Source organism: Puma concolor, chromosome E1, assembly GCF_028749965.1.
Source record: "Puma concolor isolate L17-30 chromosome E1, mPumCon1.1.hap2, whole genome shotgun sequence".
In the NCBI taxonomy this organism is placed as follows: Eukaryota; Metazoa; Chordata; class Mammalia; order Carnivora; family Felidae; genus Puma; species Puma concolor.
In genome coordinates, this window is record NC_141680.1 from 29,781,943 (window position 1) to 29,796,111 (window position 14,169).

Below are 14,169 nucleotides of genomic sequence, written 5' to 3' on the forward strand. Positions count from 1 at the left end.
GGTTATGAGTTTAAGCCCCACACTGGGCATAGAGCTTACTTAAAAAATACATACACATGTACTCAAAAAGTGTGAATAGGTAGTGCAAACATATGGCACAAAACCCAAAAGGTTTTGTTTTTCGGCACTGGTTCTCAGCCACCTGGTTCCCCTCCCTGCCACAGTCATAGTGCCCTGTCTCTAATTTACCAGTATTTGAAAGTCAAACTCTTAGGACAGCTGTTTCATGCAACTGCTAAAATTTACTGATCACTCCAAACAGCTTGCTTCTCACTAACAAAGGCCAAGGCCTACCATTTCCTTTAGCTTTCGGTGTGGGTGAGGCTGCTTTAACAGAAGGGAATGTTCCTCAGCTTTAAAGATGCAGGCTGTGATTGGCTGGCATTCAGTATTATGTTAATTAAGCATGGCCATTAAATATATTTTTTTAAGATCTTACGTTTCCACTTAAAACACTATCATTTTTTTTTCCAACATTTTTATTTATTTTTGGGACAGAGAGAGACAGAGCATGAACGGGGGAGGGGCAGAGAGAGAGGGAGACACAGAATCGGATACAGGCTCCAGGCTCTGAGCCATCAGCCCAGAGCCTGACGCGGGGCTCGAACTCCCGGACCGCGAGATCGTGACCTGGCGAGATCGTGACCTGAGCCGAAGTTGGCCGCCCAACCGACTGAGCCACCCAGGCGCCCCAACATAATGGGTTTTTAATATTCAAAATGGGATTTCTGGATCCAGCTTTTAATAGATATTTAATAGATATTGCCATATTGCTTTCCACAAGCATTATAACACTTCATACTCCTAACTGCATTTAGGAAAGTGTCAACTTTCCCACCTCTTCTCCAACTGTGAATGTTTTCTCATTTTTAAATTTTTTTCAGGCTTCACAGGAAGTTTCATGTTTTTTTCCTCTATTTCAGCCCAGGCACCATTTTATATTGGTTCATGGACTATTGCAGAGTAGAGTGAAATATCTATCCTTCCTATACACCCATTATTTGTTTTATCCTCTCATTCCCTTTACCCTCCATCATCCTACTTCCACCCAAAGCTGTCGAGGTTTCCTGCTCTCAGAAATTAACACTTTCTCTCCCCTTTGTGTTTAACGCCATGGACAGCATTGTTTAGTTACTAAAGGCTTCTGTAATACTGAGCAGCAAGGCTGAGAATTAGGATGAGAGGAAGACAATATGTTGCAGTGCAGGGACTTTGGAGCCAGATTGTTTTGTGATCCCTGGAAAATTGCTGAACCTCTCTAAACCTTGTTTTTTCAATCCATAAAACAGTGATAATAGTATCTTCCTCCCATTGTACTGTTGTGAGGATCGAGTTAGAATGGTGCCTGGCACACATGGTTATTAATATCAGGTCTTGGGGCGCCTGGGTGGCTCAGTTGGTTAAGCGTCTGCCTTCAGCTCAGATCATGATCTCAGGGTTCGTGAGTTCAGGTCCTGCATTAGGCTGTATGCTGACAGCTCGGAGCCTGAGGTCTGCTTTGGATTCTGTATCTTCCTCTCTCTCTCTCTGTCCTTTCCCTGCCCATGCTCTCTCTCTCATTCTCTGTTTCTCTCAAAAATACATAAACATTAAATAAAAAAAGTTAAAAAAATAATATCAGGTCTTGCTTCCTAGGAGGCCCAGAAATTAGGTCACTGACCCATCTGGAGACCCCAGGCTAAAAAAGTTGTCATTAGGACTTCAACACTTGAACCCAGTTCTTTTGACCTTTTTAGTCAGTCTTTGTGAAAGCTGCCTTTGGCCACTTGTTGGGGGGGTTACTTTGGTCACCTTTATATCAGTCCCAACATGGCTACAGTGGGACTGGCCTGAAATAAATATTTGTTGAATGAATGAATTAATGAGTAAATGAATAAATGTTTTCTCCTAGGAAATCACCGAAAAGCCGTTGTTTGTGTAAGTTGTGGGGACACTGGTTTTCAACCTATTTTTCTCTGCAGCTATCTGTATGTTCTCAAGACTTTGTTGCTCATTGCCTCCCTAAGTGTTTCTCTAAGCCTTCAGAGGCCCTGGTTGGTTTAATTTGTTACTTCATGAACCCCAGGGATTAACCAGTCTGCTTCCCTAAACTGTAGTTCCTTCCTGTCAAGAATTATGAATAGTCTGCAGTTTTACAAATTAGCCTGCTACAGGTTTATCAATTCAGGCAGCAAACATGAGATTCCTGGGTAGAGAATTGAATGATAATTTATTACTCGTAGCAGCAGCAATAGCTACACTTTTAGTTTTTTTGGTCCTGGTTCCTCAGGCCCTAATTCCCTCAGAGCCATGCAAAGAGCTATATAATATTGCACACGTAGTGGGTTGCTTTACAGCAGAAGTATCCTGAGCTTGGGGAATCCAAATCTTCTATAATAGACAGTATGCCCTTTGCTCCACAAAGAGCCATTATCTTTATTACACTGGGCAGTAAGCATGACTGCACTTTGCTCTAAAGGAGATACTGTATCTTCCGAAGTTTGGTATACAGACATCTTCAAAAAGATAGTCTGGGGAGCCTTGGCTCACTCATGGGTAGAGCATGTGACTCTCAATCTCAGGGTCATGAGTTCAAGCCCCACGTTGGGCATGGAGGCTACTTTAAAAAAAGTCTAGAACACAGGGTAGTTAGTGCCTCACTCTCATGACATGTAGACACAGGAGCCATCCACGGAGAATGTGGGAGAATTGTCTTCCCACATTGTTCTTTGCTGCTCTTCTCTACCCTTAGGCTTGCTTTTGTTGGTCAGATAAGTTTACTTGGAACCAAAGGACTAATTTGGCAGTTTCTGCCCTCAAGGTTAGGGGAGAAGGTTTGGTAAAGAAGACAGACATGGCACAAATACTTGTAACACGGTGAGACCTGAGCAATAAGAAATATGAACCCCACTAGTACTGCTCTCACCAAGAACATTGATCCTTCTTACTAGATTTCTCCAGCTCTGATGCTGTTGACTGATCCTCCTTATCTCCCTGGAGCATCTGGGTGGCTCAGTCATTTGAGGGCTCAGATCATGATCTCATAATTCCTGAGTTCCAGCCCCATATTGGGCTTTGCATTGCCTGTGTGGAGCCTGCTTGGGATTCTCTCTCTCGCCCCCTCTTTCTCTCTCTCAAAATAAATAAATAAGCTTTTTAAAAAAGTTAAATGAAACTCTTATTTCCCTTGTCACTGTGACCCACTTGTTCTAGGTTTTCTCTTACCTCTTTTGGTTTCCTTCTCCCTACTTTTTGGCTTTGTCCTCTCGGCTTGCCCCTTAGATGTGAGTGGGCCTCAGGGCTCCATACTCAACTCTTTGTTATTTAGGTAGGATATTTTGTGACTCATTTTCACCCATGGCTTAAAATGGCCAATTACAATGTTTACAACCCCTATCTTGCCCAGTTCTCTGCACTGACACCTTTGCTTGGATTCATTATTCGATACTAGGTGTTTGGGATATTGTTGGTATACAAGGGCAGTTCATAGTCTCTGCTCTTCTGAGACACAGTCTTGTGCAAAGAGCAGGCATTAATCAAAGAAACACAGAGAAGATGTTTGATGTAGTTAAGGAGGTCAGGGAAGGGTGCCCTTAGAGGACACTTGGACAGATGTCTTAATGATGAATTGAAGTTAAGTTGAGAAGGGGTTTGGAGAGAATTCCTGTAAGAGAACAGCTTGTGCAAAGGCTCTGTGGCAGAAGGTAAAATGGTGAGCCTAAGAGCTGTTAAGTTCAGTATGGCTGAAGTGAGAGGGAATTTGGTGCAAAATAAGGCTGGAGAGCTGATTGTGGGCCAGACCGTGAACGGCCTAGTAAGCTATGTGTATTGTCCTTAGCCCAAGAGCTGAGAGCTCCTGAAACTTTAAGCAGGAGAATTATGTATTGTGTTTATTTAAACACAACTTTTATGTAAATAAAAATTCCTTCATTTGTTAAAAAAAAATCTCCAAAAGAACATTTATGTCTGGTATTTTGATCACAGGATTAAGTTTAAAAACAGGGAGTGGTAGGGCGCCTGGGTGGGTCAGCCTGATAAGCCTCCAATTTAGGTCATGATCTCACGGTTATGAGTTCCAGCTGCATGGGGTCTCTGCTGTCAGCACGGAGCCCACTTAAGATTTTCCGTCCCGTCTTTGCCTCTCCTCAGTTTACACTGCCTCTCAAAAATAAACATCAAAAAATAAAAATAAAAACGGAGTGCTTTGCAAATGCAAGTCTTTGGCTTTGGGCTTAAGTTTCATCATCTACTTCTTAACATATTTTTCGCAAAAGGATTCCTCACTTACACGGTTGGTCTAAACTGAGGCGCATCCTGGACTTCCGGCGCGCTTTGTAGTCGTCATCATTCACCTAAACCTGACGCTGCGGCAACGGGGGTGGAGGTTGCAAAAAAATGGCGTGTGATTGGCTGCTTATCAACTGTATGGTAATCAAGGTGATGACTTGAATTGTCTTCTGAAATGCAATTTATTTAAAAACGCTTTGTCGAACTTTGGTAATGAATAATTCTTTGTTAAACACATACCAGTGTACACCTGAAAAATTATTGACGTTTAAATAAAGAAAAAAAAAACTTCACCATCAGTGTAATGTATGTGGGTTTCTTTCACTCTGGAAAGTTGGGTCATTTGCCGTCAAGACTATACTTTCAGGGATCATTTCTATAGTTTGTTACTAGAGAAGTTTCTCTGAATGTGTAGAGTACCCGAAACCACGAGGAGGAGGCGAAGTGTTCTCTCCTGAGCGTGAAGCTGGCTTTTGGTGCTGTCGTTACAGTTGCTGATTGCCATTGATGATCGTTCTTTCTCTCTCTTTGGGAGAGTAAGAGGGAGAGAGCACAGTCTGAGTGGTTTTGCTTCCTTTCAGTCGTGATGGGTTAGGAGGCTTTTATGGTAAGTTAAGGCTATTGGCCGGTTGGGCTTTTGTGCTGTAAGGCCGTAGTTGGTTCGGGGACACTTTGTGGTGGTGTTTCTTGGTATGTAGTTTTTAATGCTTGTGTTTATTTTCCGTTAGCTGGTGTTTTTTTGTTTGGGGACTTTTTCTTTTTACTTTATGACATTTCTCGAGTGTCAAGCTAGTTTTGTAGTTTAGCGCTGGTTTGTGTGTTTTTGAACCAATTAGGTTGTTGGTCATGGAATCTGATAGTAGTTTAAACCCATTTCATAGTAAGAAAGGGAAAGCAGTCACCCAGGTGCCCCATAACCTGGAAATAATTTTAATTGGGCTTTTTTTTTTTTTTTTTGGGACAGAGAGAGACAGAGCATGAACGGGGGGGGGGGGGCAGAGAGAGAGGGAGACACAGAATCGGAAACAGGCTCCAGGCTCTGAGCCATCAGCCCAGAACCTGACGCGGGGCTCGAACTCACGGACCGCGAGATCGTGACCTGGCTGAAGTCGGACGCTTAACCGACTGCGCCACCCAGGCGCCCCCTTTAATTGGGCTTTTAGAGTGCTGGGGTGGGATGCTTTCATACAACCTTCTGTAAGTAGTATTTTTGATGAGTGGAATGCTGGTTGCCTTTAGCTAATTTGTGAGTTTTTATGTTTGAAAAAAAGCTTACAGTAGTAAAACATAAAAATACTGTATAAGGGAATTCAAATTTTCTCCTGGTAGGAACTTCTCTAGTTTTACGGGATTTCGTGATGTTTGTATTGACCCTTGCATTTGTTTTGCAGGAATTTATGTTGATGCAGTTAACTCCCTGGGCCAGACTGCACTTTTTGTTGCGGCATTACTAGGCCTTACGAAGGTAGTTAATGTTCTGGTGGATTATGGATCAGATCCAAATCAGTAAGTACAGTAACATCGCTGTCTAGAAAATGAGTAGTATGCTTTTATTTAAAAATTTTTTTAATGATTATTTTTTGAGAGAGAGAGAGAGAGAGCGAGCAGGGGAGGAGTAGAGAGAGGGAGACACAGAAACCAAAGCAGGCTCCAGGCTCTGAGCCATCAGCAGAACAAAGCCTGATGTGGGGCTCGAACTCATGAACCACGAGATCATGACCTGAGCCAGAGTTCAGCGTTTAACCGACTGGGCCATCCAGGCAACCCCCCCTCCAAAAATTTTTTTAATGTTTATTTTATTTTTGAGAGAGAGGGTGTGAGTGAGTGAGGGAGGGGCAGAGAGTGTAGGAAACACGGAATCTGAAGCAGGCTCCAGGCTCTGAGCTGTCAGCACAGAGCCCAATGTGAGGGCTTGAACGTGAGATCATGTCCTTAGCTTAACCAACTGAGCCACTCAGGTGGCCCAGTAGTATGTTTTTAAAATGAGTTGGGGCATTTAGGAAATTATTTGGGAAGATATTAAAAGAGTCTTACTAATTCATATCAGTGAAAAATAATTGTATTAGCTATGTTGAGACATACTTTTAACTGCTAATAAAAAGCTTTCTAAGCAGTTTTACTAGGCCCAGTGAAATAATTTGATCTTAATTAATTAGTTATTAACAGCACAATTGTCATATTTCCACCCCAGGTTACAATTTGTATTATTCACTTAAGCAGTTTAATATACCCACCAACCAAGTTCTTCTTTAATATACTTGGCATCAGTTTCTCAGGATGACTTGTAATTGTGGTCTAAAAGAATCTGAGTTTAATCGTTGGCCCAACTTCTAATATGGTACAGCAGTGTAATGTAATCAATAAGCTACGCTTGAACATCTCTTCTCTGTGTAGCACTTTTGCTTTTCCCAGGGCTTTCCCAGGCACCAGCTCATTTGATCTTTACAACCACCTTCTCAAGAGGGAGGGGACAGTAGGTATTTTTACAGTTCCTATTGGACAGAACCAGAAACAGATTTTGAATACTTACTTGATTCTGGCTGATTTTCACAGGAATTCCAGAATACAATAATAAAAGTCATAAAATAGCATTCCCATCTCACATGAGGAGGCCCTGTTTAATGTACTTTAAAAAGTATTGATGTCAGGGGCGCCTGGGTGGCTCAGTCGGTTGAGTGTCCGACTTCGGGTCAGGTCATGATCTCATGTTTCATGGGTTCGAGCCCCGCATAGGGCTCTGTGCTGACAGCTCAGAGCCAGGAGCCTGCTTCAGATTCTGTCTCCCTTGTTCTCTCCTCCACTCATGATCTCTTTCTTTCTCAAAAATAAATAAACATTAAAAAAAATTATTGATGTCAGAAGATTTGGGGGGGAGGTTTTGTTTGTTTTTTGTTATAAGCTTGCTTGCTTAGTGGGAGAAAACTTGGAAGCTTGCAAAAGTATAATGAAAAAATGCCAATTGACAAGTATTAGGTTTGTATAACCCAGATATAACTTAATACAGTGAACATTTTGCTGTTTCCTTCTAGACTCACATACACTCTCCTGTCCTGTATTAATGTTTAATTTCAAAGCTCAGGGGCTCAGGGTTTAATTTCAAAGCCTGAGTGGCTCAGTCTGTTAAGTGTCTGATTTAGGCTCAGTTCGTGATCTCGCAGTCCATGAGTTCAAGCCCTGTGTGGGGCTTTGTGCTGACAGCTCAGAGCCTGGAGCCTGCTTCAGATTCTGATTCTTCCTCTCTCTTTCTCTCTCTCTGCCTCTCCCCTGCTCATGCTCATGCTCTCTCTCTCTCTCTCTCTCTCTCTCAAAAATGAATAAATGTTAAAAAAAATAATAATAATTTCAAAGCTCAGAAAGGAAAGGCTGTCTCACCTGTTTGTAGGTAAGAGCATTGTAGGAAGCCACACTGGGGAATCCCTGGAGTTCTCAGCAAAAATGCAGTATTTTCCAGTCATCTTCAATTACATCTGTTTTGTGCAGGCTTAGAGTTGGGCTCTTTAAAGATCAAATCATTCAAACATTTAATATTCCAGTTTAGGGAACTGAGGCCTAGAAAATTTAAGTGACTGGCCCATAATGGTGCATTAATGATAGAGATGAGACCAGGAGCCCAGGCCTTAAGAACTCAGTTTGACTTTCCTTTTTTAGAAGTCCCCATGGTACCAGGGGGAGGTAGGAAAGGATGTTGTCAAAGGGAGGAAGGCAAACCACATGGGTTTGTATTTTGTGATAGGACCATTTTCACATTTATCTTCTTCTGAACTTCTGATCAAGGTGAAGGAAAATTTCTGGGGGGAAGCTGTATTCTTAAGTACTCAAAGGAAATGCTGTGGTGGCTGGAGCCTACTGAATGCCCAGGGTCAGATGCCTGTGGGACCAAGCAGAGTCAATGAGTACAGACTCTAAGAAGGGTTAGGAATTTGTTGCTGGGCAGGAAAGGGAGCCAGGGAGATCAGATCTTCCAAATTTCCAAGTGGCTGAAAATTCCAGTTTTTAATGTGAAGTCTCCCAGTATTAAATATTGTCTGTTGTTAGGGCACCTGGGTGGCTCAATCCAACCTTGGCTCAGGTCATGATCTCACAGTGTGAGTTCGAGCCCTGCATCGGGCTCTGTGCTGACAGCTCAGAACCTGGAGCCTGCTTGGGATTCTGTGTCTCCCTCTCTCTCTGCCCCTCCCCTACTTGTGCTCTGTCTCTCAAAAATAAATAAAATGTAAATATTGTCTGTTGTTTTAAATTCCTTTTTATTATTTATTAATTTTTTTAAAGTTTATTTATTTACATTGAGAGAGTGAACACAAGCTGGGGAGGAGCAGAGAGAAGGAGAGACAGAATCCCAGAGAGGCTCTGTGCCATCAGTGCACAGCCTGATGCAGGGCTTGAACTCATGAACCATGAGAACATGACCTGAGCCAAGATCAAGAGTCAGACGTTTAGCCACCTGTACTACCCAGGCACCCCTTAAATTCCTTTTTACAACATTGTGTGGGCCAAATAAAACATGCTTCTGGGTTGCCAAATCAGTCTGCAGGCCTCTAGTTTCATCCTCTAGGAGGATATTATAGTTCCTACAGTTTAGTGTGCCATTGGAGACTGACCCAGAAACAGGAGAGTGTTCACAATGAAATCTCAAGTGTGTACAGGCCAACCTTGTTGGCACCACCTGGGGAACTTGTAAAAAACACACATTCCTGGGCCTCATGCTTGCAGATTCTGACTCAGTCTGGTGTGTTCTTTGACAATCTGTATTTTTGACAAATATCCTAATGGCTCATTAACTAAATTATGGTATACCCACACATTAGAACATTATGCAGCTGTTTAAAATAATTGAGATGTCTTGGGACAACTGGGTGGCTCAGTTGGTTGAGCGTCTGACTCTTGATTTCGGCTCAGGTCATGATCTCATGGTTTGTGAGTGTGAGCTCCACATCGGGCTTTGTTCTGTCAGCTTGGGATTCTGTCTCTTCCTCTCTCTCTGTCCCTCCCTAGCTTTTGCTCACACTCTCATTCTCTCTCAAAATAAATTAAAAAAAAAAAAAAAAAAAAAAAGAATTGGAGTGACTTGTATGTTATCATATGGAAATTTCTCCAAGATACATTAAGTGAAAAAACTTAAATGCAGAACAGTTTATGTAGCATATTCTTATTCCTACTTGTATATGCAGAGAACATTTCTTTTTAAAAATTTTTCTTTAAAGTTTATTTATTTGGAGAGAGAGAGTACGCGTGTGTGCCAGTGGGGTTGGGGCAGAGAGAAAGGGAGAGAAAGGGTCTGAAACAGAATCTGCAACAGGATCTGTGCTGTCAGCATGGAGCCTGGCCCATTCAGTGCTCAATCTCACGAACCTGTGAGATTACTCATAAGCTGAGCCAAAATCAAGGTTGAGGCCTAACTGCTTAATCGACTAAGCCACCCAGGCACCCCTGCAGAGAAGACTTCTGAAAGGATATAAAAACTTGTAACAATAGTTGTCTTTGAGCAAGAGAACTGAGGATCTAGAACTAGGAGACTTTTTTTTCTTTAAAGATTTTATTTATTTATTTATTTATTTATTTATTTATTTATTTATTTATTTAGAGTGCAAGTGGGGGAAAAGGGCAGAGGGAGAGAAAGAGAGAATCTCAAGAAGATTTCATGCTCAGCGCAGAGTCTGATGTGGGGTTTGATGCCATAACCGTGAGATCATGACCTAAGCCGAAATCAAGAGCTGGAGGCTTAACCAACTGAGCCACCCAGACACTCCTAAAGATTTTGTTTTATTTTTTATTTTTCTAAATACTTTGTCTTTCTTTCTTTTTCTTTTTTTTTTTTTTTTTTAGTTCATTTAATTTTGAGAGAGAAAGAGACTGTGAGCAGGGGAGAGAGAGAGAGAGAGAGAGAGAGAGACCCAAGCAGTCTCAGTGCTGTCAGCGCAAGCCCAATGTGGGACTTGAACCCATGAACTGTGAGATCATGACCTGAGCTGAAATCAAGAGTCAGACACTTAACTGACTGAGCCACCTATGTGCACCAAGATTTTATTTTTAAGTAATCTGTCTACCTAACATGGGACTCAAACTTAGAACCCTGAGATCAAGAATCATATGCTTTACAGACTAAGCCATCCAGGGAGACTTTTTCTTTTTCCTTTTTTTTTTTTTTTTTTTTTTTTTAATTTTTAAAGTAGGCTCCACACCCAGTGTGGGGCTTGAACTCATGACCTCAAGATTCACATCACCTCAAGAGTCACATGCTCTACTAACTGAGCCAGTCAGGCACTACCACCTTCAGACTCCTTTCTTTCTTCTCAACTTCCTCCTCCGTTTTCATTTTGTTTCTTCTTCTCCTTCTCTTTTCCCTCTGCCTTCTCCTGTTTTTGTTTCTTTTTCACAAGAACCACAGTAAGCTTCCTGTGTGGTCCTAATGTGCAGCCAGGTTAAGAAACCACAGCTATATATCACATATCACTGTATTCTGAACACAATAAATGCCACCCCCTTATGCTTCAGATTGTTAATTGGCTTTGGTGACGTTTTCCTGAGTTGCAGATTTTTTTTGTTAAGTTTATTTATTTATTTTGAGAGAGAGAGAACACAAGCAAGGAAGGGGCAGAGATGGAGAGAATCTCAAGCAGGCTCAGTACCCTCAGCACAGAGCCCCATGTGGGGCTTGAACTCACAAACCATGAGATCATGAATTGAGCCAAAACCAAGAGTCAATACTTAACCAACTGAGCCACCCAGCTGCCCTGTAGATTCTTTTTTTTTTTTTAAGTTTCTTTTTTTTTTAATGTTTATTTTTGAGAGAGAGAGTATGAGCGGAGTACGGGCAGAGAGAGGGAGACACAGAATCAGAAGCAGGCTCTAGGCTCTGAGCTGTCAAGCACAGAGTCCGAAACAATGTTCGAACTCACGAATCATGAGATCATGACCTGAGCCAAAGTTGGACGCTCAACCCTACTGAGCCACCCAGGCGTCCCTGGGCCCTGTAGATTCTTGATCAGATTGCTGGTGCCAAGGTTTTGCGGGCCTCTACTGGGGGATTTGGGAGATAGAGACATTCTCACAAGAGAGGGATGGTGTCTGGTTAGGTTGTGCTTCACCAGCCTGACCTCGAGACCCTACACACATGAAGAAATTGTTTCAGAGCAGCCAGTATCAAAGGGCAATGGGAAAAGGGATACCAGATTTGGAACCAGACCCATACTTGGGTATGAATTTCAGCTTTGCCCTTTTGTTTCCTTATCTGTATATTGGAAAATGATACCACCTTGAAGGGTAGAGGTAAGGGTGGAAAAAGAGGATGTGTATAAAGCTCCTGTTGGCAAAGCCTCACAAATGATATTATTATATCCTCCCAAAGGTTTCCTTTGTAAAAAGAGAGCTTTTTGTGTCACCCATTGAATCCCCCCCCACCTTATACTGCTACTTTCCCCTCCAGCCGCTGCTTTGATGGGAGCACCCCTGTTCATGCAGCAGCATTTTCAGGGAATCAGTGGATCCTCAGTAAACTGCTGGATGCAGGGGGTGATCTTCGACTCCACGACGAGAAGGGTCAAAATCCACAGACCTGGGCCCTGACAGCAGGGAAGGAGCGCAGCACTGTGGTAAGGTTGGGCCCACTCTGTAGCCACAGCCAAGGCAGAGCACTGGGCTGGGAGCCAGGAGCCCAGGGATCAGGGGCTGATCCTGGGGACAGCACAGGGCTTGTAGTGGTCTTGCTTTCGGCACTGGACACACAGGCCTGGGTTGAAGCAAGTTACCCAGCTATAAAACCTCAGGCAAGATTAGTGAACTTTTCTTTCCTGGCCATCCATTCAGTGAGAAGGAAGAAGAGTTTTTTTTTGAGAGACCATGTGCGACAGGGGAGGGACAGAGGGAGAAGGAGACACAATCCAAATCATCCTCCAGGCTCTGAGCTGTCAGCACAGAGCCTGATGCGGGGCTTGAACCCACAAACTGTGAGTGAGATCATGACCTGAGCTGAAGTTGGCCGCTTAACCGACTGAGCCTCCCAAGCACCTGAGGAGGGAGAACAGTTGTAATTTTGACCCTTGACTAGCACTTAACTACACATCAGAGGTTCTGAATTAAATTAGCTCAGTATTAAGTCATTTAATCTTCACAATAAATCGGTCATGTAGATGGCGTTATTGTCCCCATTTAACAGATGAGGAAACTGAGGCCCACTGACATTACATAACCTGTTGAGGCTGCACATTGGCAGGTGTGATGCGTTTGAATGAGGTCTAAATAACATAACAGATGTAAAGCATAAAGTGCGTGCACAATACTTGGCATGTGGAGGGAGGAGGGAGGTGGGCAGAGGCCTCCCTTCCCTCCCCCTGGTTCTCCAACTCATTAGCTGTTCGCTTTAGACAAGTAATTTTGCTCCTTCTGCTTCAGTTTCCTCATCTGTTAATGGAGGGAGTTGGAGGAAATGATTGCCAAATCACCTCTCTGGAAACATTCTGTAAAAAAAAAAATCACTTGAGCCCTTCCCTTTCCAGAGATTTCCCTGTCAGGGGCTCCTGGCTCCTCAGCTCCATTCATGTCAGACTCTTCCAGTTGCACTGAAAGCCAGGGTAGCCACTAGTTGCCTCAGCACTGAGCATCTTCACGCTGTGTTGCAGATGGTGGAGTTCATGCAGCGCTGTGCCTCGCACATGCAGGCCATCATACAGGGCTTCTCCTATGACCTCCTAAAGAAGATTGACTCCCCTCAGCGGCTCATCAGTGGCCCACCCCGGCTTGGTGGCCTCATACAGGGGTGAGTGCTGCCTTGAGCTGAGCCAAGTGGAATATTCGGCGGGCATCATCCCAGCCTTTCTTGTAGGAGTCCTGCACCGTGAGCCACCATGGTCCCCTCCATATTGGTCCCCTCCAGGATCTGGCCCACCCTAAGTGGTGAGCTCTGAAGGAGAGGATGTGGCCGCTTAAAAATGTACCCAGAGGAGCACCTTCAGCTGTCGTGTCCCTATCCAGGAATGTCCAGGGGAAATGAGTTCTGGGCTCTAGTGGGCACCACCCTGTGGTTAGCAAAGAAAGAACTTTTCAGGTCTGAGGAGCCCTGCAGAAAACTCCTTCCCAGCAGAGCAGCCAACTGGATTTTTTGTCCTCTCCCAAACCATGGAAAGAGTGTTCCTTTATCTCTAAGACTACAAAAGAATACAAATGCTTAACCTAGCGTCCTCAGGCTGTGTTAAGCTGGCGTGATTTGCTGCCAGCTAGTGGGCAGCCCACCTAACCCCATCACAGCTGCAGGAGGTGGGCCTCAGGTTTATCTCCATGCTCAACTGCCTAGCTATTTGAAATTCTTAGGGCTTAAAATAAAACAAAATAAAATAAAGTTCTTAGGGCTTTATTAATTCAGGGTTTGTATCCAGAGAATCCTTTCCATTTTGATTTTCTCTGATGGCATCACTTTCTGTAGTCAGAGTTGTAAGACTTGTCACACCCTCGCAGGCTTCCTTGTCCTGTCCTTCCCTGCACAAGTCCTGGTTTTCTTTCTGGGTGCTGTTGGCTTCTTAGGAAAAATGAGTTAATTCCCTTGAGGTCTAGTTACTTCTAACTGCTCCCCCCATGCCCCCCTGCCACTTTTGCCAGTCTCTGCCAAAAACCCTTTAGGTCATTCCTCATAGCTATCAGAATAAACTCCTACTTCCTCATCTGACCTTGGAGGCCCTGCTGAGCTCGGCTCCTTGCCTGTCCTTGCCCTCCCCCTTGTGTGGAGTTCCCTCCTTCAGAGTTTGGAGAGACTTGTCCCAGTTTGTAATGATTTTATTTATATATGTTCTTGCCTGTTTCTAATAAGACTGAACACTGCTAACTGAGAAAAGGAGGCAAAACTGAACAAGACACAAAGACCTTTTATTTGGGGTCTCAGAATTGCAATTCAGGGAGCACAGATTCTGGTACCAA

The 14,169-nt window shown here is 43.5% G+C and overlaps 1 protein-coding gene and 1 non-coding gene across 7 annotated transcripts in view; both read left to right on the forward strand.

The window, feature by feature from the left end:
• TEX14 (testis expressed 14, intercellular bridge forming factor) overlaps positions 1-14,169 on the forward strand; it is a 115,092-nt gene that overhangs the window by 44,433 nt on the left and 56,490 nt on the right. For all 6 annotated transcript variants that reach the window (XR_015244042.1, XM_086686848.1, XM_086686847.1 and 3 more), the window contains exons 3-5: positions 5,658-5,772; positions 11,690-11,855; positions 12,882-13,018. Coding sequence is in view for 5 of the 6 variants with exons in the window: in XM_086686848.1 (XP_086542974.1) it covers positions 5,658-5,772; positions 11,690-11,855; positions 12,882-13,018 (418 nt within the window). In the remaining variant the exon portion in view is untranslated. The remainder of the gene's footprint in view (positions 1-5,657; positions 5,773-11,689; positions 11,856-12,881; positions 13,019-14,169) is intronic.
• Positions 4,618-4,832, forward strand: LOC112855687 (small nucleolar RNA U3). Its single transcript, XR_003223040.1, has one exon. It is a non-coding gene; the product is annotated as a small nucleolar RNA U3 (small nucleolar RNA).